We start from the raw sequence: 24,630 nt of genomic DNA on the forward strand, positions 1-24,630 counted from the left end.
CTAACGACAGATGTGGCTCATTAAGTTTATTGTGATTTCAATAATCGAGGTTTATCTGCGATTCCAGAGCATTTGATTCATGCACCATTTATCACCATGAAGCAACGGATTTTATTTGAGAATGAGAATGAGTGTGAACCCGACCCTTTTCCTCAACACCACGCAGAACTCTCAACCGTGAAACGCCATCTTACTGGTCCTCATCCGTTCATGTCCATTAGGAGCGTCATATTGCACATCATACTGTACACATCACTTACAGCAGGACCATCAGAAAACAGGAAATCCCTATGACATGCAAAGCTCGAACACACCTCCTGAGTGTGAAAGAATGTGACAGAGTCGTTTAACAAGGTAACACATATTTAGCGTACTGTGAGTCAGGATGTGTACTGTACAGCTGTAGCATTGCGTTAACGTTTTGTATTTGTTTCAGATTGACACTTTGCCCGGCCTGCATAGTTTACATCTTTGCAAAGTATTTCTTTCTTTTTTTTTCCTGAAAAAAAAAAAAGCATACGATAGTGTTATAACATTTTTACACTCGCATGAAACCCCGATACATGACACACGTCACACTCTACACATATTAAAGTACACACAGTCAGTTTGCTGGTCATTTGTGCTCTCGCAGCAAAACTGCACGAAGTTGCTACAAGGCTCGTGTACCACTCGTTGTACAGTGCGTTTACAGGAATATAAAGATCACTACAGCTGCAATACAGTTGCTTTCCCCAGCAATTACTACATGTTGAAATGGTATACCTAGGAAGAAAAGGCAAAGCTTTTTTTAAGATTATTATTATTATTATCATCATTATTATTCTATGCATAACTACTTAATTCGGCGCTCCTTTCTTTTTTTTCTCCATGATGCACGCGTTTTTTCGTGGAGAAGCTTGTAAGAGCTGGAACAGAGGCACAACAGAACAAGGTCAAATCCCAAATCCTTCTTCAACACAGGCAAGACGTGACGTGACGTATACCCTGAAACACAAAGGTTCAATCAGAAAGAGGAAGAGAGACAACAATGCAGGAATAAACTGATGAATTATATTAAACTAATATGACCTACAAGGTCATTTACGCCTTTTCCATCAAAGTGAACCAGGTGCTAGTTTATGTTTGGTGCTAGTAATGGGTCAGAGCAGGTTCATGCCAGAGTCACTACATCATACTGTGTACGTCTGAGGGCAGGTGCTTTGACTGTTTGAAAGCACTGGTTCGAAATTGGATACCGGCTCTGACCTAGCTCTGGAACCACCTTGGGGGAAAAGGTGTAACACTCACACCCCCAATCTATGATACAATATGGGCAATTTGGAGATCAGCCTAAATGGTGTGTTTTGGACTGTGAGGGGAAACTCAAGAGCCAGCAAGCACAGGGAGTACATGCGCACGGACCACAGGCATGCCTCGAACCTCAAACCCTGGAGGTGTGAGGTGACAGGGATAACCACTAAACCATATTAAGTTATACTGATAATTACAGGACATGGTGGCTCAGTGGTAAGTTTCTCGACCTGCCACACTTTAGGCCTGGGTCCGATTCCCCGCCAATGCCCAAACCCCAGCCAGTGGATGCAGTGCTGGTCCTAAGCCCGGATAAAATGGGAGGGTTGCATCAGAAAGGTCATCTGGCGTGAAACCTGTGCCAAGTTGTTGTGCAGATCAGTTGGGCCCCCCTGGTGACCCCTCTACGGGAGCAGCCGAAAGTCTAATAACAACAGTTTAAAAAAAGCTACGTCCTGATTTAGTGAGCATCCTTGATTTTTTTTAGGCTTAAAAACAAGTGTTGGCGATTTTAGTGACACTGTTGAAAAAAACCTGCCTCATACTATCTACCCAGGGAAGATCCGCCAGCCTTGGAGGCATGAACTACACCTGGGTAATTTGTATAGTGTCAGAAATGACCAAAAGTACCTGTAACCCAAGTCTGAATATAAAAATCTTTATCCCCCAGTGTAAATCTTGGATTTAACCCATAATATCCCAGACCCATTTCTCCTTTAAGTAACATTATGGTTGGACACAGACCAAACAGACCACAAAACAGAAACACATTTTTAAAGACATCACATGGCATTTCCCTCGACAATTTTAGGGTTAAAAGCCCTATTTGACACCTGACCGCGATATTATACGTAGTTTACCACACAGACTAGTTTTGTCATCACCTGGTGGACTAGACAGTGAGCTTATCCATGCTCGGCCCGAGACTCTGGATGAGCGCTGAGTCCGCGGCGGCGCTGCTGAAGCTCTGGATCAGGTTTTTGTTGCAGTCCCCGGCCTTAGGATACGCAGCCTGTCCGGTGAGATGCAGGAGATCCAGCGCCTGAGGGTCCCTCATGAGGTTCTCAGAGCTCTCGCTGACGGGAGAGTATTCCTGCATCAGCTCATCTCTAGAGACTGGGCTGAAAGAAGCAGGGAACTTATCAGGAGGAAAAAAAAAACAATAGAGTGTAGTGCTGTTAAAGGAAAACAATCAGCGGTAGAATGGTGTGAGGAAGCAGAGTTACTGGTACCATGTTAATGCTGAATTCTCCTAAATACAGCACATTCAGCAATTTAGTGATCAAAATGATTAAACTGATTAATGAACATCATTTTTTTTCAGTTCATAATTCCATGCAATTATTTTAAATTTACTTTCAACATGGTTTCAATACATTTAATATTATCTTTACATTACGAGCCATATTTCCAGACACATCCCACTATATGAGTCGCTACTAGAAAGACAACATCATGCAAGTACTAGCATGTTAATATAAACCTTGATTTCCAGCCTTACAGTATATATGTCGTCATGGGAACAGCCTACCTGACATCCATGGACTGGACGCCATCTGAAAGATCGTCAGCCAAACTCCCCTTAGCTTCCAGAGGCTGTAAGTTAATCACGGGCGAGCCAACAGTGATGGACGACGGGAAGTCACTCTTAAACCCAACAAAAGTGGAGCTAACTGAGGACCTGATGGACGGACCGTTAATCTGTCCAGCATCTAAAAAATAAAAAGAACAAAGACACTGAGTTATTTTATACTTCAGAAATTAAAACAGTAATCATTTCTGGGGATGGGTATAATTTTAGTGTCATGTCACTCGACTATTTATTTACTTCACCTCCCGATAAGTTTATCCTGATTTTTCTAGGAACGTCTGGTATTGATTGCTCAACAGGATCCTTCACTCATCATCTATACCTCTTTATCCTGTATACAGGGTCGCTGGAGCCTGGAGCCTATCCCAGGAGACTTAGGGAACAAGGCGGGGTATCCAGAGGAAACCCACACAGAGACAGGAATCGAACCTGGTAGGGAATCAAACCCGGACCCACGAAGTGCAAGGCGACAGTGCTAACCACTAAGCCACTGTGCCGCATAAAAATCTGAGTTAGTTAGTATTGTGTATTGTGACAGAACGTGTTCTTGCATCATAAAACAAAAGGGCCAATCATGATCCAGTATGCAAATGCAGGCCAGCGAAAGGGCCCACTTTTCCGTAGACGTCCTAAATCCCACCGGTTCTAATTACGCACATGTTCTCTTGTCCTTCCTGTACAATTAAAATTGAAGAAAAGCTCTGATACTGTATGCAAAAGTGTACTGAGGCTTTAACGTGATAACAAATGGTAATATTTGCAATTAAGATCAGTTAATTGTAAGTTTGATAAGATTAAGTCATGATTTCATAAAAAAAATAAAAATAAAATTGTAACTATGCTAATACCAGATAAAAACCTCAACAATGTAACAAATTAAATAAATAAATAAAAAACACAACAGAGAATACACACCTGACCATGCCAAGCACAAAATAGTTGCATTTTGTGAATGTATATGGTTATAAGTTGCCTAGCATGTTAGCACGCTAATGCTGAAACTTTAAGTCTCATGAGACCATGTTAACAAAAAGACTTTACTGTACGTATAAAGTCTTTACATACATGTAGCTCGTTTAAAGAGAAATCAGGTTGTCCTTGAAAGTGATAGAAGTCCATGCTAATGCTAATGCTAGCACTTTCCAGTATCAAGTTAAATTTCCTTCCCGAATTCTCTGCGCTCTCACCTGCAGACTCCAGGGCAGCGACCGTCTCAATCACGGACGAGTCGGACTCAGCGTGCGTCTCATCCTTCTGTTTAAACACAAAGTGTGAAAATTTGCAGTGACCTCATTTCACTTCTGGGCTTTAGAGTGTGTGTGTGTGTGTGTGTGTGGGGCCTACCTTTGGCTCTGCGTCAGGTTTTCTTGTCCTCTTCATGATCTCCTCAATGCGCTTTAAGGAGACAGGTTTTAGAACAGTTAAAACAACCAGATATTACAAGGGTGAGTCAAAAATTATCCGCACTCCAGTTATATTAAAGTATGAGTTCGTATATCAGCCAGGTTTTTTAGGTCAGCTGTTTTTTTCTTATTTTTTCTTATATATTTTATATTATATTTATATTATATTTTATATTTCATATAGTCTTCTACAGACTATTTGCTTATCAAAATAGTCATTAGTTGCATCTCCGGTGTAAAGCACTCTATGTTCAGCATCATTTTTAACATAACTAATCATCATTAATTTCACTAGTGCTAACTAACTTAAGAGATAATCGATTTTATATCAACAAGACCCGATTCCTTTAGCAGCTCATCTGACTGTTGTATAGGTGTGCACTGCCATTACATCACGCATGCTCAGTGGCGACTGATTTAACGTGTTAGTGCGCTGGAGAAACAGAAACCTTCTTCCTCTGCAGTCTCTCTTGCTCTTCCTGCAGTTTCAGCTGCTCTCTTTCCTGCTGCTTCCTCTCTGCCTCCCTCTGCACCCTCTGGAAAGCCTCCTCCCTCTGTCACACACCAAAACACACACACAAACACTGACGCCACCATTCCGACCACACACTGCTGCAAAATCCATTTTTAGAAGAATCGAAGGCATTTATGAATAAACGAGATTCATTATAAGTGACCTCTCTGTCCAGCTGGTCCTGGAGCTCTTTCAAACGTCTTTCCTTTTGCCGTTTGTCATCTTCGTCTTTCTTCCTGCGTTCCTCCTCTTGCCTCTGTCGCTCTATCTCCGCCTGCCGAGCCGCCTGCTCCTGTCGCTCGCGCTCCTCCGCCTGCTTCCTCTGGAGCTCCTCGGCTTTAAGTCTAACCGAGACGACATCAAAGGCATAGTTGGTACCGTATACGGGGTTATTACAGCTCAAATAATTCAATTGCAATATTTATATGTAAAAAAAATAACAATTAATTCAGCATTTGTATTAATCCAGCATTCACCATAATCACCCTGATAACGAGCGGTTACTATGGATAAAATAAAGTATTAGTATTAAATAAACCTTTTGACCAATCAGAATAGAGAATTCACTATGATAATGTGTAACATGTCTCATACCTCTCTTCCTCCTGTCGCTGTTTCTCCTCCTGTTCTTTCTGCTCCCTGGCCAGACGTCGTTTCTCCGCCAGCAGTCTGGACGCCTCCTCGGCATCAGTGGTTCCAGCTTTCCCAGTCGGAGTCCCTGGAGACTCTGATATTTAGTATTAAAACATCACACATCAATGCATTTCAATGCCGCTCCAGTAAAAAAAACAAAAGTCTCCTAAGAATACTTAGGTCTAGTGAACAAAATGTCTGCTTTTAAAGAATAAACATGACGTTCATCATCTTACCCGCGCTACATCCGAGTTCTCTGCTTGCAGATTTGGGAATCTTTTCCGTCCTTGAGGTCTTCCTGTCCAGAGTGCTGGAGTTTTTACTCTCGGGTCCTTTCTCCTCTCCATCCAGCCTCTTGTTGTTCTCTGCACCTGGGGTCATGGCTCTGTGCCTCATCGGTGAGCTGGGGAACTGGCCAGGAGAACACGGAGACTGGATACGACTCTTACATGACTTGGACCTTGGTTCGAATACAGAATGGGGGAATGGTATTAATGTTTTAATTCAACTACTGCACAATTTTTATTTATTTTTTTTTGGGGGGGGCTGTATTCAGAGTTATTGCAGCTACAGAAAGTTAAGTAGATATCATGCTTGGTTTAATGTTCTGCTTTTACTAAAAAGTCCCTCCCACCTACAGAGACAATTTTTGCTCTCTAAATTCCAGGCCATGGATGTCAGGGATGTCGGGATCTGAACCCAGACTATTATGGAGCTTTTCTTGGGTAAATGTTCAAAGTAGTTTTTTAGAGTGATATTCTTAAAGCTGAAACCTTTTGGGTGTGCTGGGCTTCTTGGAGCCAAACGGACTCTTGGTCGGCGTCATGGGAGATTCAAGTCGCTTTGCTGAGGAGTCCGTAACCACGCCGGCTTGTTTCTCTGTCTGTGGAGGACAAACAGGAAGGTCAAACATGGACAGACGAATAATCTGCACTTCTAAAGAATGATTTAGTCCCAAACGTCTGCCTTACTGTAGACTAACCGCTGATAAATGAATAAGTTTAAATATATTTCTGTGCATGGATGTACAAAAAGAAAAAAAGCAGCTCTGAAGCAGAAAACACTAAGATCAGAGCAATGCAGTTGCTAGGAGACCGTCTCCTTGGTGGAATGAATCCACTGAATAATCTCAATCTAAAAATCCGAGCTGTGCACCAAAAAAAAAAAAAAAACAGATTTCTAATAAAAATGGCATCAATAGCTACAGTACCACCAAAGCTGACCTGAGGGGTTTTGGGGGTCGTGGCAGCACCTCGGGAATCGTCTGAGGGTCCAGATGTTGAACTGATCTTCCTGCGCTCGGCTTTACTCGGCGAGGCCTTATACGGGGACCTGTGGGGGCTGGGCGAGGCTGTAGGCAAGAGGGTCAGAGGTCAAACATGGAGGAAGGACAGGAGCACAGAATAATAAGTGATGACTTGCAGTGGAATGAATCAGACTTGCCTCTTCCGGTGGTTTGAGCTAGAGCAGCTGAGGAGTTAGAGGAGGAAAACTGTGCGATCAGGTCCATCTCCGGACAATCCGGTGGGAGCATGAAGTCTGGTACTGCAGAGGAAGTCAGAGAGGGGCATTGTGGGAAGTCAGAGAACATTGATGAGACCGGAGCTGTGATTGATGCCTGATTAGTAATTCTAGCTTTAGATACTTGAATATGAGAGATCTACTGTCCATGTGATACATTCATGTTAGGTGCTTAGTTCTTAATGGAATCTACTCGCAGGAAATTCTATCCATATGAAGGAAATTAGTGTTTATTCTACAACAATGGGCTCCCTTGTGCTTTACATAATTAATGTAATGTATGCTAGTTGCTAGTTGCCTAATCGCCGGCAAACAGCAGATCTGACAGCATCTTGTTTCTCACGTTTGCTCATAACCTGGGAAGGTTCAGCATCAGTAATGGCGGTGCCGACGTAATACAGCAGTATTGAATTCAGCATCATCTGCATCAGCGATAATTGAGATTAGAGGATGATGTCATTGCTAGGACGTGGATTTGCAATGTATAACGAACCCTCATGCCATCGCCTAAGCACTGCAGCTCCGGGCTGATCCCAGTTCTACACCCTGCGCAGGGAGCGGGATACAGATCTGCCTCTGGCTACGTGCTCTCTGTCCAGATGATGAATTACATCGAGCGAGCTTTAATAACAAATCTAATACGGCATGATGACACACAAAGCAGCTGGAGATTAATGCTAGCAGCAGGGAGAGAAACAGGCTGATTGGCTAAGATGGAGGAGAGGGTGGGGTGATCTTAGGATGAACTACGTGGAGCAGAGAAAGCACAGCTTTATGATTCACTTATGAGCACACGCCACACATTCAGTTACTTCAGTTCATGCCAAGAATCAGATCAGATTACTCTCCAAAGCTATGGCGCATGAATGCAACATCAAAATAGTCATTTAAGGACAAGGACTAAGAGGATATTTATTTCTTATAATGACCTTGCTGCCTTTTCAGGGTTTGAAAACTAAATTAACTTGACAAAGTAACAATTAATAAAATATAAATGCTTTATATAAATAAATATAAACATAAATAAAAGCAACAAGCATGTGATCTTCAATAAGGACCGCCTTATCCATTTTGAATAAACGTTAATGGATTTCCCATGTTCTGTTGTTTTTAGCTTTTAGTTTCTTCATCGGTTTTGCACGGTGGATATAAAGAGTCAACGCAGCCTTGTTAACATTTTAAAACGTTTTAGGAGTAAAAAAGGAAAAGAAAAAAAACTATAAAACCCAATATCCTCTCCTGTGCATAGGCCTCTTTACCCCATTCCTCTGGGTTTTGATCTGGACTCTTTCAAATCTTCTTTTCTTTCATCTGAATCTGTCATTTGTTGACTTGAATTTGTGCTTTTGTTGCTTTGTGCTGAAACATGCTTTTTATCCTCCAGCTGTCCAACAGGTTTTTGTGCCAGAATAGCTTGTTATTTAGAGCAATGCATGTTTCCCCCATTTTCATATATAGAGAGGCAGCTCCAGTTTATAATGCTGCCACCTCTATGCTTCACCATGTAGATGGTGGTTTGTTTGTGTGTTTGTTTGATAAACTTTCGTGTAATTGTGCTGAACATACATGACCCATCACATCAAATCAGGTACTAAGTCCCATTTTAGGCGATTTAAGTTCTGCATATTCCCAATTCAATAAGCTCCACGTTCATTCCTGTATCATGTCCGGTTCCTGAGATATGGCCAGTGTGAGTTTGTTTATAAGGAGGGGCTTGGGGAAAAAAATCAAAATTATATTTTTAGAAGGATTCTTTGATGTAGTTAGACAGAACTTACAGCCCCAATTTAGAACTAGGATTTCCCTGCTAGCACTTAAAATAGCTTCACCAGCAATTCGGGTTTATAGCAACAACAACAAAAAGGCAAAATTTCCATTACAACTGGAGTACGCAGCTTAGATAGTGCTCATTAAAGTGTTTTAAACGTTTCTTAATCCTGTTAAAGAATCAGGAAGGTTTTTTTCCAAAATCTAAAATTTGATCCATTTCACTTACTGCCCCGTGTTGACCATGGCGCAAAACTGACCTGGACGACTTAATAACTGACTTGATTTGATGGTCCCACATCCTTATGCCAGTGGTTTGCATGGCTGCCCCACAGACTGCGCTGTAGGCTGAATAGTGTTTCCAATTTACCCAGAGTGTGTGATTGGGTGTGTTTGTGCCTTGCGTTGAGTTGGCACCCCTATTTTGAGTGATTTTGGTGGGCTTAAATGGCTACTCTACACCACCACACACCACCTTAATCCCACCCCACCTTACCCTACAGCTCCCTATGCTGCTCTACTCCATCTCACTCCCACCCTACCTCACCCCACACCATCTTACTCCCACCCTACCTCACCTTACACCACCTTACCCCCACCTTACCTCACCTTACACCATCTTACCCCCCACCTTACCTCACCCCACACCATCTTACTTCCACCCTACCTCACCTTACACCACCTTACCCCCACCTTACCTCACCTTACACCATCTTACCCCCCACCTTACCTCACCTCACACCACCTTACCCCCACCCTACATCACCCCACACCATCTTACTCCCACCCTACCTCACCTTAAATCACCCTATGCTACTCTACACCACCCCACACCACCTTTCCCACCACCCTACACCACCCCACACTCTCCTATATCACCCTTACTCACCCCCCCTCCTTACATAACCCTATGCCACTCTACCTGCCGGAAGGGACCAGGACTTGCCAGATATTCCTGCACCTTTAATGCCTTACTGATGTTTTTTTCTTAGTTTTTATTTTCTTGGGCTGTCCAGTTCTTGGTAATGCCACTGAGGTGCACCATTTAACCTTTCCATTTGTTTTTTCATTTGAATCTTGTTAAGATTTCAGTAAACACCTGATCACATGATTTCAGTGACACTAAACGTTGCCAACAGGAAAATGACTCAACAGGCCTCTGAATTACTGTATAGCGTTTCAGAAATGACACAATGAAATAGCGAGATGAAATATTAATACTGCTCGTCAGCAGAATGCTCGAGAGCGACCGCGTCCGTGATTCGGCGACCAGATGCGTTTTATCGAATCAAGCTGGACGGTAATATGATCTGCACCTGGGGTGGGATTGGGGGGGTTGGGGAGAAGGAACGGTAAACACCGATGCTGTCGATGTGCTCAGGTTATCTCCGATCTCAGAGCTAGTTTTCTAAAAGCAAACCACGTGAAGCTGGATGGATGGATCTCTCTTTATATGTTATTATAATTACACAGCACTGACTCGTGCATCATGTGGGCCCGATCGCAGACCTTCGATCCCTCAGACTGAATTATTAATGTGGTTATGAATGCACCACAGAGTTAGGGTGGTGCTCCCGTGTCTCTGTCACTGCTCTGTGGAAAAACACACCAGTGGGTTTATCTGATGATGGCAGGGACGCTTTTGCAAGCAGGAAGGATAAACAGGATTCTGTTAATGAAATCGAGATTTAATCCTCAGCAATCCGAATCACTGGTTAGTAAACTGCTAATCGGGTCTAACCTTGAGCTAGTTCGGAGATATCAGTGACACACAGTGACGCCAGCTTTTATTACACTGCATCACTGCTAACCCCGAGCTACTGCAGTTCCTACGCTAACACCCACACCGGCTCTGGCATCTTTCAAACCCCGAATCCACCTCTGCATTGCAGCCTACACACCCTGTGCTACATGCTCCCGTCCTCCTCCTCCTCCTCCTCCTCCCTCCCTGGGGGTTATGGATAGCGGACTCACCCTCGCAGGCTCGTGGCGGGCCGCCCCACGTCCAGCGTTTGGGTCTCTGCTCCGGCGGAGGGCCGCGGTCGTCCGAACGCTTCATCAGCGACTCCAGGCGCTCCTGCTCGTTGCGTTCCAAAACAGGGAAGACCAGACTCTCTCTCACTGTGCTGTCACTGCGGCGCCGTGAGGACGGAGACGAGGCCGGCAGATGATCCATGCCGACTGCCTCCCTCCCTCACTCGCACACACACTCACACACGCACACACTCACACACTCACAAATGCACAACCTCTCCTCCTTACTGACTGCTGGATAATAACAAGGAAGGGCCTTGCCCTGGGAGGCTGTACGTCTTCGTCACGTCTCTCTCTCTCTCTCTCTCTCTCTTTCTCTCTCAGGTGATGGAGTGTGTCTAAAACAGCAGCTACAAAGACATGAGCACGGCCCGCCCAAACCCCTCCCTCACTCCTTTGCTCTCTCCCCAGTGGCACCCGGCTGTTCAACCACACACACACACACACACACACACACACACACACACGGATGCAGAGTGTAGCTATGGCAATGACACAGGTCACATCATTGTTATCAGGAAATGTCTCTCTCTTTCTCTCATGTTTGTATATAAATGTACGTCCATCTCTCTCTCTCACTCGTCCTGCTCTATAAAATTAACTATTTAAATGGCCCAGTGGAACAGATTCCAACATCCTAAAATACAATCATTTATACCTCATATATATAATAAATACTATTCTCATACATGTATGAATATAACACACACACACACACGCACATGCACACATATATGCCAAAGATGAAAAGCCTTATGAAAAAAACAACAACAAAAGCATGTCCCAAAGGTTTCCCGTATAATTTAAATTATATTAAGTTATTAATAAAAAAAATTTAATGAGCATATTTTCATTCTATTAAATTGTCAAAAACAATTGATGATATAATTATACAATATGGAATTAATAAAATAGAAAATATTACATAATTATACAATATATTGAAACGTTTTTATAATAGAAACATATTTATTATTATTATTTTTATTTTTTTTACGTATTAGACTTGTGTTATTGTAATACAAGAATAAAATTAAAATGCAGCTGGTTAACCATTTTTTTAATGCACTACATATTTATAAATTAATTAGTAATAAGTAATATTAAAATAATATTTCCTAAAATAAATAAATGAATGTCCTATTTGTTTAAGGTTAATATAATAAGGTTATTAAAAGTAGATGCTTAAAAATTCAGTAAAATTTAACAGAATTATTTTCATTTTATTATTATTACATGATTAATATCACTGTTTAAGTGAAAAAGCCTTCATGTCTTTGCTTTGCGTCTCTACTTTTCCATTTTTTCCCCGAGTCAGATTAACAAAAATGAAACCAGCAGATTTCCGTCACTGTTTATCCGCCTCTTGAGTTCCTACATTTAAAGCAGTGCAGGTTACAGATATGGATTTATTCTCATGCCACTGCAGAGGATCAATCCAGTATCAATCCAACAGCACGGATGGACAGATTCAGTCACACTGGTTAAAGATTATATGACAGCCAGAAGCTCTCCAATAATACTAATGTCTTTGTTCTGTTTAGAAATTCCTGGTCGCACTAAATCCGAGTGTGTCAGGGCTAATTGTGAGTTATGGACCTGTCAGTGTGCAATGGATGTTGGGAACGGTGAGGTCATCGCGCCATGCCGGAGTGACCGATCATTAGCACGGGGGATGGTCATGCAACGCTTTCAATCAATAACAATGAAATCCATCATAAGCTCCGCCACCATGTGTTACTTCCTCATATGAAATAATCAATAGGTCTTGATAGTTTAAAAAAAATGACATTTAAATATTTCGAAGGGTTTAAAGACAAAACTAGTGTGTGAACCTTCCTGTCCTTTACTATTATACGATAATTATACGGCCAAAACACTGCTGATTTTATTTATTTATTTTTATGTTATACATATAATACAGGAGATGTTTGTGTAACATGGAAGTAACCGATCTTGCTTCCCTAAGAATTTCAAGTTGTTTTGGAGAGATGATTTTATATGAGCCCATTTTTCAGCGTTATACTGAGCAATACTCACTTCAAACAATAATCGTTTAAACTGCAAATTATTTACATTTCTTTATGAGTATTGATACTAAAATTGGTATAAGCTTCTATATGAGCCGTAAAAACTGTTGCTTTAAATGTTTTTTTTTTTGTAAAAGTTTAAAAAGCAAAAAATCTGTAGTGTCCGTAACCATGTCAAATTCATGTTGCAATATCTTAACATTTTAGCATTTTAGATTAATACACTTTTTCAGGTTTATGTCTTTCCATGTGAAATCTAAATTGGCCAAGTTTAATCTAAATGACAGTTAAGATCATTGAATGATTTGAATTTTAAAAAGTTACAGACACTACAGACATAAAAGGGGCGTGAAATTGTATTTAACAAATGTGAAAAATTTCATCTAATAAACATATACGTGTATGCATATTTCCAAAAAACTAAGCATGGATCAGGAGATACGAAGCATTCAGTAATATGAAAAATAGTGTTATATGATTCTATCTGAAAATGTACTTTTTCACCTACTGCAGGTGAGACACTTTTTAGCACCGCTTTCATGTCTTGGCCGATACTGTTAAGGGTTATAAGGTTATTTTATTCACACTGATTAATCAGTCACTGTATTATATAACTACAGTTTATCATCTATCAGTCCAAACAACATGATCTGGATTTAACATACTGACACATTGCTCATTATACTCTTTAAAGCTGCAGTCTGTAATGTTTAAAAGGCTTTTCAGGGCTGTATTAATCATGTAACGTCAAAGATATTCTTTAGAAATATCTTCATGAAATTACTTTAGTCTCCAGCACTGCAGCTCATTCTACACCAACAAGTGTAGAACATGGTTGCCACGTCACTCGTTATCCCCTTGACTGTTTAAAGGTGCAGTCTGTAATGCGTAGTGGTGTTTCTAAATCTGGTGATGGGAAATGGGAGGCGTGTGCGCCCCCTGCTGGGCCAACACTTCACACCTCTTCACAATAACATCATAAGCTTTAACAATAGCGGATCTCCATCTACTGTACACAACTGCAACAATGAAATTCGAACATTTTAACCCAATGTCTCCACCCTACCCCGTCTTGTCCCCCCCCCCGACCCACGAGCACAAACTTTAAAGCGAGGATAAGCGTGAGAAGAAAAGAAGAATGAGTGATGAGATGAGATGAGAGGACATGTGGGAGGACACTGACCCTCTCTTCCTCACCACGCTGCCTCCTCTTCTGCTCCACAGCGGCTCGGCAACGCTCCTGACGCTGCCGCTGCTCGTCCAGACGCCTCCCTCGCTCCTCCACCATGCGCTCGTACTGCTTACGGCAACGCTGCTCCTTCTCCAACAGCTCCTTCTCCCGAGACGCTGGACACGAGGGCGAAGGGAAATAATGAAGCAGACCATAGCGGTTATTCAGGCATGCTCACGATGCTAATCAAACGCTCTGTTAGGTCTGTGTGTGGAGTTTGCATGTTCTCCCCATGCTTGGTGGGTTTTCCTCTGGGTACTCCGGTTTCCTCCCACAGTCTAAAGACTAGGCTAAATGAAGTTCCCAAATTGCCCGTAGATAAATATAATATAATGGTCACTGTTGGACTATGATCAGTTTCCTGATCATATTTTCCTGACAAAATCAGGCGCGTCCAACACGTCAGCTCTTTTCATTCATTAAAAATATTCATTTTTATTCTTTAAAGGTGGCAATGGTGGCTCTGGTAGTTGAAGCTCTTGGTTGCTTTTTAATGGATCAGGGGTTTGACCCTTAGGATTGCCGTGTCACCAATGCTGGGCATTTGAGCAAGAGCCAGAACCGTACGCCCCATCAAACCCAGCCACTGCATGCAGTGCCAATCCCAAACCTGGGTGGAAAATGGGAATGCTCCAACAGGAAGGGCATCCAGCATAAAACCTGCCCCACATCTTGCCAATCAAATGATCTGATTTGGCGACCCCTTAGATAAAAGGGCCCAAAGTAACTGACATAGAAAAAGGAAATGTAGTGCATGCGTAAATACTCATCGCTTGCCACTGGTTGGAACTCCATTAGATTAACTAATTAATTTAATCAATTAAGTCATTAACTATTTCACGAATCCTGTGTAGGGCCACAGGGGGCCTGGATCCTATCCCAGGGAACACAGGTCACATGGCAGGCCAAGCACATACACGCACATACAATCCTACACTATGGGAAATTTGGAAACACCAGACAGTATACTGTGCCAGAGAACCTCAAGGAAACCCAACAAGTACAGGGAGAATATGCACACACAACACACAGACCAGATGTGAGGGTACATCCGCCAACCCTGGAGGTACAAGGCAACAGTGCTAAGCGCTAAGCTATTTTTTAAAAGCTTTATTAATTTATTTTAAAAGCTTAATTTTATTTTGTAGCCTTTACAGTTGCAGTACCATGCTTGTAACAAAAGGTGGCAGAAGACATGCTTTGTAGCTGTTTGTGTTTTCATATGTGTCTGGATCGCCAGAGATCCTCATTGACATAACTGCCCTCAGTGACCGCAGCCGTGAAGTCACGGGTCAGCGGCTCACCATGATGTTATCCTGAATGGAGGTAGCAAAATGATTGCTGATGTTGTGCTTTATACATATTTAGCGTAGAAGACTAGAGCAATACCAGGGACACATCCATTCACAATATGCAATGTAGTGGAAGGAAGTCATGTAGAAAACGTGTCATGATGTAATTAAGAAATAAAACCCCTCAGACATACCTTGAGTCCGCTCTCTTTCCTCTCTCCTCTCTCGGGCTAATCGGGCTTTTGTTGAATCTTTGAAAAGAAAATCAGTAGATGAATAGAATGGAACACATTCACATTCATGCACGCTAAATTTCAGCTTCATTGTCATGTCTATAATTACGCATATGACAGCAGATTGACATGAGGAAGCCAGTTTCTCATTTCCCTTCAATGTAAGGCTTGTACACTCACAATTTACCACCGCATCTACAGTAGATAAACTAGGGTGGAAATACTGTATTGGGGGGAAAAGAAGCAATTCCTCCATTTTGAAAAGAGATCACGCCTCTTTTTATGGGGACAAATCAATGGACAGGATTTTCTTCATATTCCTTTAAATTTTGTAGATTGTAGTTTTAGGTTTTTACTCTTGTGCATCAGTGTGATGATTGATGCATTAAAATACATGATTGCAGCATTAATGTGTGTTTGAGATAGACTGTGTGTCTATTGTGCATGTGCCAGGGTAATATCAGCTCTTTTTTCCTCACTATTATAACCAGATAAGATTTATGCAATAAAATGTACATTTCATGCATCTGTTCACTGAGAGTCCAAATAACCAAACTGTGCAAAAATATTTTCCGGATCCCTCTCCTGTGTACAGAAAGACCTCCCGTTACAATCCCCATACTGTAATCCAGTAGATCTGGGGCTGTTCCCCTCCAGCCTTTAACACAGGTTTTAGTTGAAATTTTTACACTCGTGCATCAATGTAAAGATCGATGCATTAAAATACATTAATGGTAGATTGATAAAGATAGATTGTGTGTCTATTGTGCACGTGCCAGGTAAATATCAGTCCTTTCTTCATCTATAGCTCACTATATCACTATTATAACAGGATCAGATTTATGCAATAAAATATCAAAGAGTGTATAATTTCTGTGCAAGCATCTGTGACAAACTGTGCACAAAAACAACAAAATATTTTCAGCATTCCAATATTTTCCAGATCCAGGTCTTGTATATAGAAAGATCTCCACACACTGTAATCCACTAGACCTGGGGCTGATCCTCTGCAGCCTTTCTTAAGAAATCATTCAGTTTTCTTCATTAAGCAATTGAGAATAAATTCACTTACTTGACTTCTCCACAATTGCAGCCATTCTCCAGTTCTTGCTCCAAAAAAAAAAAAAAAATGAACAAATGATCACTATAATCAACAAGCACTCGGGGATCCTTTAATTGATGATTTGCACGAGGTGATGAATGAAATATAAATCGTGTCTGTTTTTTTTTTTGCTCCTTATTTTTTAATCCATCTGTTTTACAGAGCAGCCAATGAGAAATGAGCGCGCGCGCGTCCCGAAAGGTGTGCGAACGGTGAGCGCGCGCGCGCGTTCATACAAAGCGATGCGTTACGTCATGGGTCTACATATGGTATCCATGGAAACTGCGTTCTCTCTCTCGCGCGCGCGCTCTCTCTCTCTCTCTCTCTCTCACGAGCAACCCAAGTCATATAAAGCTGTTTAAAGCAAATGGATATACTAAACCATTTTTTGAGACTTTAAAGAAAATTTTCTTTCTGTCAAAAAAAAAAAAATGCGACATAAGTGCCTTGGTGTTGCCCCTCAAAAGACATTTTTACATCACAACAACCCCACACTGATTAAAAAAAAAAATCTACATATTTAAATATTGTATCAAGTGACCACGCCCCTTCATTAACCAATCAACGCGCACGTGTTGTGTGTCATACAGGCACGTGAAGGTATATGTAAAGCACACACACGTGATGGCTGCCACGTGCGTGCAGTGTGTGAAAAAAAACCTGTGAAGCCTGAAGGCAATGGCACACTTGCTTGTTTTTTTTTTTTTATAAGAACACACACCATGTGGAAATTCATATTTGCCCAAACTAATGAGAAAAGAAACAGACTGCACGCTGCACTCCAGTGAGTATCCAAAGACATACAAATGAAGATTTGTTTTTGTTCACCCATGTGTCAGTTCAAACTTGTGATTTAAAAAAAAAAACAGCTGTTACTTGAACCTTAAACTAATCGTTTTAAAAAGATCAGAGTGCAAACGTGATACACCAAAATAGTTAGGAAGTGGATTCAAGTCAAACCGATACTTTGATACTAGTGGATGATAACAGAATACGATTAATAGAATAAAACTTACTTTATATAAATAATCCCCTTCTACAGTAATGCACATATCCCAGTTTTTCACTAGCGCTTGCATACAATCAAGGTAGAAAGTTTTCTTAGTACACCAGAGCCGTGATCAGACTGCTAGTCTGCCAGGAACTCCTTGACATGTAGTCAGACAGATGCATATGCTTAAGTCAGCTATATTAGTATATATTAAAGTAAAACCTTAAGTGGTTCATTGGATAATTCAAAGCAAGTTTAGGTTCCTTCTGCGGGCCCGCCGGGGAATCCACACTACCACATGAACACACAAGAGACTGGATCCCAATCTACAGGAGACAATTTTGGTGGACAGTTTACGCACACATGCATTACGATCAAACATAAATCAGGGTAAAGTGTATGAGGAGAGCACAGTGTAAAATGATGTACCAATATGTACTAAAGTGTTCCAATTTAATGTCTAAAATCAAAACAAGAAAAAAAATCCTAAATTAATTTCACTTAGTATCATCTTTTATTTCAAAATTATTTTTTCCTTTGATCAAAAGCAGCAGAGAAGAAGGAAAACAACTGACGTTTCCATGATGCCATCCTGGTCTTAACAACGTAAATCTCCAAGTTAACACAATTTTATTCCCCTCCCCATGAAGGACACAATTCATGAAAAGCCACCTTGCAACATTTCATTTTTGATTTTTTTTTAATACAAAAATATTCTAAGTCCTGACTTTTCCCCCTTTCTTAAATTATAGAAAGAAAACAGTTTCATTTTGACTCTAGAACTAGACATGCACCGATAGAACATTTACTGCTATTAAATTTAACTATAGGGATGTACAGAAGCTCCGGGTGCTTAGGTGTGACGAGATGTGTAGATTTTAAACCTCGGATCAGAATCAGAGTGTAAAAACCTCAGCTGTGAAAAGAAACACATCGGTGCATCTCCAGTGAGAATTATCTTCGTTAAATGTTATTTTAGGCAGCAGCTTGTATATATATAAAAAAAACGACTGGTTTTAACAATTAAAGATAAAAATATAATAGGAAATGTGTTCCCAGAGATGTACTCAATGTGTGACGCAATAGCTAAATAATAAGAAAACAGACAGTGGAAAGTTAGAAGCCGTTTCTCCTGATCATTTGGACACTACAAAAATTACAGACTGCAAGACAAAAACATAAAATTGTTTGGTTTTATTCTGCGAATCCAGAGATTCTTAAACTAAATTCCACTCCGAGTGAAATTCATATAAATACATTAAAAACTAACAATGTATTGTAGATCGTGATGCAGTCGTGTAGTTAGTGAAGAAAGCCCTAAATCTGAGCTGCGGTGTCCGAGAGAGAGGGGGTCAGACTTCAGGAATCCTCAAGCAAAAGTCCACTTCCTCCTTAGCAGCAGCCCCAAGTTAGATCTACAGACAGATATTAAATCAAATTAAATTCATCACAGCACGACACCATGACTATAAAGAGGCATGCTTAGATCTTATTACACCATCTGCTCTCATTCACATACACAATCAAATATCTAGTGCCTCAGTGATTAACAAAAAACAAACAGCAAGCCCCTTTCACACAGGCAGCACCACTTATTTTGAGATTTTTGGCTCCTAGTGACAGCGTCAACAGGATTCACACTTTACACCCTCCTCATTTTATTTGTAAGAAAACGACTCCGCGCTCGCACTTACGTCATCAATGTCCTCGTCATCATCGCCGATATCATCGAACTGAATTTCGTCATCATCTCCGGGCCCGAACGTGTCCGTCTCATTGATTTTAGCTTGTTGGAAAGGAGAAAGGAAAATATTCATTAGTAACGAAGCATTTAAACAGCAAGTCTGTGAGATAGAAGTGAATTACAGGAAAACACATACCATGCTCTGGCAGCTCTCCATACGCCTTCAGACTCCGAGCCTCGTCAGCGTTGTACTTCAAAATAACATCTGCTTTCGTGTCCTAAAATTAAAACGTGATAAATCAGTCGTGGTGCGTTTCTTGATGTTTATACACGTCTTCACAGAAGGCATGCACACAACAAACCACAGTAAACAAACCTCCACAGTTTTACGATCAAATGGATGCTATTATTTTAACGTTTTTCTTTAAGTGTAATTTTATTTACGCAGAGAATGATTTCTCGGCTATGGAACCCAGTACAATTAACAAAAATATGGAGCATTTTATCAGGACCCACTCTCTTTGGTGTCTCTCAAGTGTTAGTCTAACATCTGCAATTTAAACCTGAAACATCGTTGTGACTTGCTTAACGTCCAGGCAGCAGCCCACATGAGCTGGACACTCACCTGATAATCCCTCAGGCCTATGAGGATAATGTCTGACGTGTTGATCCAAACCTGGATAAAGAAACATAAAAGACAACAAAAAGGAAGAGAGATCAGCTGTAAGTCACCACTGTACAACAAAACACAGTTAAGCCACTTAAAGTAATCTATATTCCCTATATTTAAGGGAATATAGTTTTAAGTTTCTTTTAAATGAATCTAAACTAATAAAATGAGAATGAAGAGAAGTTAAATAAACCTCCTAATTTATAAACTTCATTAAAAACATGATGCTCACTTTTTAATATTAAACCAGTACTGATAAGGTGATTACTTTAAATAAATTAGGTTTGAGAAAATGAACATCAGAAATGTTATTATTCCTGTTGATAAAGAAGCAGGACTATGAGGCAATGAGCTGAATATGGCTCTGTTCAGGCTTATTCACATTTAAATCATTACATGTTCAGTGACAAGACAGGGACATCAATCACTGCTGTGAGTAATCATGCCAATTAACAAGGGAAAAAAGTTTATATTCAATTTAGTTAATTATTTTAATTAACTGACGATTCCCAAACAGCTTTAACGAGATGTTAAAATCCATCACTTGGTTGCCGCACAGGAAAGTGAACGTCACCATTACCAGTTCGTTAAGAAGGTGCTGAGTCAGCAGGGTCAGAGTGTGTGTGAGATTATATATATGAGCACAAGAGAGAGGGGTACTTTTTTCCGGAGTTTTCCTCGGATGTGACAAAGCCTTTTGACACCGTCAAAGCACATGGCCTCCAACCTGCCGTTTCCCAACATCTTTATCACCTGGGCGTACTCTGGGGGGAGGAACAAACATAACGGTGAAGTGCTTGGACTGTTATGAAGGAGTGCACATTTATGTCAGGAAATTTGTTTGACTATGCACACCCACTTCATCTCTATCTAAAAACAGTGATGCAACAAGGTTCTCTCTTACTACCCATCTCTTCTCCCTGTCCGTTTTCTCTTTTCAAACTTTAACGGCAACATTGTGCTCGTTATCCTGCAGCCTTCTAACTAATTGCTTGATGCTGCTCAATTTCTCATTAATACGACCCTGAAAATCGTGTTTTGAACTTGATCGTCAAGCATCATGCGAGATCATTGACTTCTTTCCCCTGTGCTTGTAAATAACCACACCACATTAAATAACTGATCCCACCATCTCTCAGGGATCGAGAAAAGCCCTATTCGGACGGGACTAGTTTTCCCAACGACGTTTGAGTTTGAATTTTTTTTTTTTTCAGATGACGTCTGTCATTTCATGTATGCATTAGGACGGGACTAACAGCTCCGTGTTTATGACGGAGGTGGAAGTGTCCGTTTTACATGGGGGCGTTGCACAAGATCACATGTCCACATCTACAACCATTATTGGTGCGCAAACTTGAATACCCGCGCGCTAGTGATAGTATGGTAGTTCACCTTGACCAATTGAATTCACTGTCTGTGGCCTTTAGACCCGAAAAAAAACAATCTTGCTTTCATCAGTCTACAGAATATTGCACCATTTCTCTTTAGGACAGTCAGTGTGTTCTTTGGCGAACTGTAACCTCTTCAGCACATGTCTTTTTTCAACAATGGGACTTTGCGGGGGCTTCTTGCTGATAGCTTGACTTCACATAGCCGTTTTCTAATAGTAACAGTACAGGTAACTTTAGATGGAGGCAGATGATTCACTGTGGCGACCCCTGAAAGGGAACAGCCGAAAGACAAAGAAGAAGACCGGTAACTTTAGATGTTCTTTGATCATGCCGGAACTGATCATTGGCTGAGTCTTTGCCAATTTTGTTATTCTTCGATCCATTCAAATGGTAGTTTTCCGTTTTCTTCCATGTCTTTGTGGTTTTGGAAACCTGTTTTTCACAGAAAATTTTACCTCTCCAACTGAACCATAGACTGGTATTATTTTGAACAAGCTCTATTTCAATTAAATGATTCAATTAAACAGAATCAGGTGCATGCAAGTCATGACTTTTGGGTCTGTTGGTTCTGTTGGTTTTCTATAACTCCACTACAAATACAAGTAAAATATTCACCATGAAGAAATATAATTTCTCCCCAAAACAATTATTGATTTGGTTACTGATGTTGAACTGCTATTATTTTAGCAACAATCAGCAGTACCTGACTCGTATACCCATTCCAATCTACACACACACACGAGTTTCAGGAAAGAATGCATTACCTTGCCCGTCCTCTTTAAACACGAGCTCTCGCTTCTCAGATTCGTTCTCATTCTTACCACGCCGCCTGTTCTTTCCTCCTTTACCTAGAGATGAGAAGAGACAAAAGAAAAAAATCCTGCAGATAAATTTCACTCACACACCAAAACAATATTAATTATTTTAACAAATAGCGAAGATTATTTTGTAACTAAGGTTAGATTATTCCTTCTGTGCGTTATTATGTGATGAACTTGAACCAGTCCATAGTTCCTGTTTTTGTCTGATAAAGAAAAAGGAGACCGCGTCGAGTTTCTCACATGAATTCCTTTAGATTTGGACCTAAAGATCAGCAGTGTCTCGAGTCTTACATACTGTTACAACTGCGCACTGGAACATTATTTTTTTTGTCACGTCATCTCAGGAAGGTTTTTTTTTCCACCTCATATCATGCCATGTCATCTCTTGCTTATTCATTACAGATCTAAATCTACAGACTGTCTGAAAACTTGAGATAGGAAAAAAAAAGGAAAAAAGTTACAGAGAGCATAGAGCACACTGTAAATAATAAGTCCTAACGAACCCTAATGTAACTCTGTGGTGACTGACTAGTTAGGACGTCAGGATTTTTCAGTGTTTTAAGGTTGGTTTGTCTTGAAGCTTCTTCGCCTCCTCCACCTCTTAGGTTCTTCCTTACCGGTGTCACCTTGATTAAGGTTTTTTTTAGGGTTATTTAGTTTGCTAGGGATAATGGATATAAAATGGATTTTAAAAATTGCGAAATCAATGATGCGAATCACAAATATCATTTCCATACCGGATCGGTCGCGGCCCGGGTTAACCACCACCACCACCGGTGCTGTTGACCTACAGGGTGCCGGTGGAAATTGGGCTACTGTTGGTCGAAAAAGGAGAGGAGGAAGGCGTGTTCGAAAGACATGAAGTTAGTTGGTGTGAGAGAAAAGGATAGGGTTAGATGGAGGCAGATGATTCGCTTTGGCGACCCCGGAAAGGTAACAGCCAAAAGACAAAGAAGAAGAAGATTCCAAGATGACAATGCCAGGATTGATCGCCCCACACTGTAAGAGAGTGCCTGTAGTTTGTAAATGTTGACTGGACATAAAAATCGAAATAAATTCAACAGTCACCATTGGCCTCCTCTGTCGCTAGATGGATGGGATGGACTTCCCATTTGAGGTAGCAAAATATTGTCCTTTCTCTATAAATCTACAGGTGATGCGCTTTTCACACATAAGCAAGCGGCACAGCATCTTGGGTGGTGCTGAATTATTTCTTAAGTTTGTTTGTAAAATCAGAAAAACATGCAACATCGAACCCGGAATATTTATAAAATCTTACTGATACTGACAATAAAATCGTGATATAAATCGAATCATCACCGAGGTATCGTGATATCGTATCGTGTGCGGGCTAGTGATTCCATACGTAATAAAAAAAAAAAAACGAGTAAGAAAACATTTAAATACGAAATGTTCAATGCTGCCATCAGGTAAACCTTAACCAGCATGTCATAATATAAACAGCTAAAATAATTCCACCTGATTTTACCTCGACTTATTTCGTATCTCAGGACTAGTCTTGCCTAAGTCGAGTCACGAGCCATTTCGATTGCCTATGAACGCGTAGAACTATACATCAAACCTTACTGGCTTTAAAATTTAAATCTCACATTTATCTTTTTTTACTAATATTTATGTATTTCCATTTTTTAAGGCGCATGCCGACATAAACTAGCGTTAAGATGCTCACGCGCTCTCGTCAGGTTAGCATGCGGGCTAACTAATCGACGTTCGTGCCGCTTAGATCCGATGTTCGTTCCTTAAACATAATAAACTACAAAATAAATATTTAAAAAACACATTTTACCTTTGTTTTTCGGCATGTTCTAGATATCCGCTATTTCGGACCTTGAATTCAACGTGGATTTAGATCTTTAAAATGTGAAATGATTTCCTCCAAACAGGCGTTGAAGCGGCAGCAGCTTGAAGAGAAAGAAGCCTGCTTCGTTTAAAGAGTAATGCGCATGCGCAGAAGATTTAAACCTCGAGCAAGCTTTATTTAAAACCGATAGTCAAAACAATATATATATATATATATATATATATATATATTTTATTAGCTTAAACATTGACATGCAAAATTAAAGGATATCTCTCATTTGAATTAAAGGTTAAAGGTTTTATTCAGGGATGAAAGTGAAAATAAATATAATAAAAAAATAACTACAGTGTCAGAAACTAACACAAAAGGTTGTCATGGACATTTTTGATATCATCCTAAGCTAAGAGTGTACAGATGTGTGTGTGTGTGTGTGTGTGTGTGTGTGTTTTCAAAAAATATATGATCTAGTCTAAACACTGACAATGCTTTATTTCCTAGACTCAAATTTTTCTTAATATTTTTCTTGCTTGCAGTGTCTCATAACACCTATTTAACATGAATCATGACTTTGTCTTTGTTCTCGGGTTATAATCTGTTTGTCTATAAC

General features: G+C 40.6%; 2 protein-coding genes across 3 annotated transcripts; both read right to left on the bottom strand.

Annotated features, from left to right (window-relative positions):
• Positions 1-286: 286 nt before the first annotated feature.
• Positions 287-16,820, bottom strand: map7d2b (MAP7 domain containing 2b). 2 transcript variants are annotated; one of them, XM_053487521.1, is made up of 16 exons: positions 16,615-16,820; positions 15,504-15,560; positions 13,970-14,133; positions 10,697-10,799; positions 6,878-6,979; positions 6,658-6,785; positions 6,208-6,317; positions 5,671-5,894; positions 5,396-5,519; positions 4,965-5,145; positions 4,737-4,841; positions 4,229-4,279; positions 4,072-4,138; positions 2,825-3,005; positions 2,178-2,414; positions 287-987 (listed from the first exon to the last, which is right to left on the bottom strand). In XM_053487521.1, exons 1-15 carry the CDS (start codon positions 16,637-16,639, stop codon positions 2,186-2,188), a joined length of 1,851 nt encoding a protein of 616 aa, XP_053343496.1. In that variant the 5' UTR covers positions 16,640-16,820; the 3' UTR covers positions 287-987; positions 2,178-2,185. The 2 variants fall into 2 exon arrangements, with proteins under 2 accessions (XP_053343496.1, XP_053343495.1); XM_053487520.1 differs by having other exon boundaries at positions 5,396-5,528; positions 16,615-16,818.
• Positions 16,821-18,814: 1,994 nt separating this feature from the next.
• On the bottom strand, positions 18,815-24,159 carry eif1axb (eukaryotic translation initiation factor 1A X-linked b). The gene is made up of 7 exons (XM_053488238.1): positions 24,009-24,159; positions 22,145-22,228; positions 20,650-20,753; positions 19,945-19,995; positions 19,516-19,597; positions 19,330-19,421; positions 18,815-19,050 (listed from the first exon to the last, which is right to left on the bottom strand). Exons 1-7 carry the CDS (start codon positions 24,022-24,024, stop codon positions 19,045-19,047), a joined length of 435 nt encoding a protein of 144 aa, XP_053344213.1. The 5' UTR covers positions 24,025-24,159; the 3' UTR covers positions 18,815-19,044.
• Between the last annotated feature and the right edge of the window lie 471 nt (positions 24,160-24,630).

Source organism: Clarias gariepinus, chromosome 26 (genome assembly GCF_024256425.1).
Source record: "Clarias gariepinus isolate MV-2021 ecotype Netherlands chromosome 26, CGAR_prim_01v2, whole genome shotgun sequence".
Taxonomy (NCBI): Eukaryota; Metazoa; Chordata; class Actinopteri; order Siluriformes; family Clariidae; genus Clarias; species Clarias gariepinus.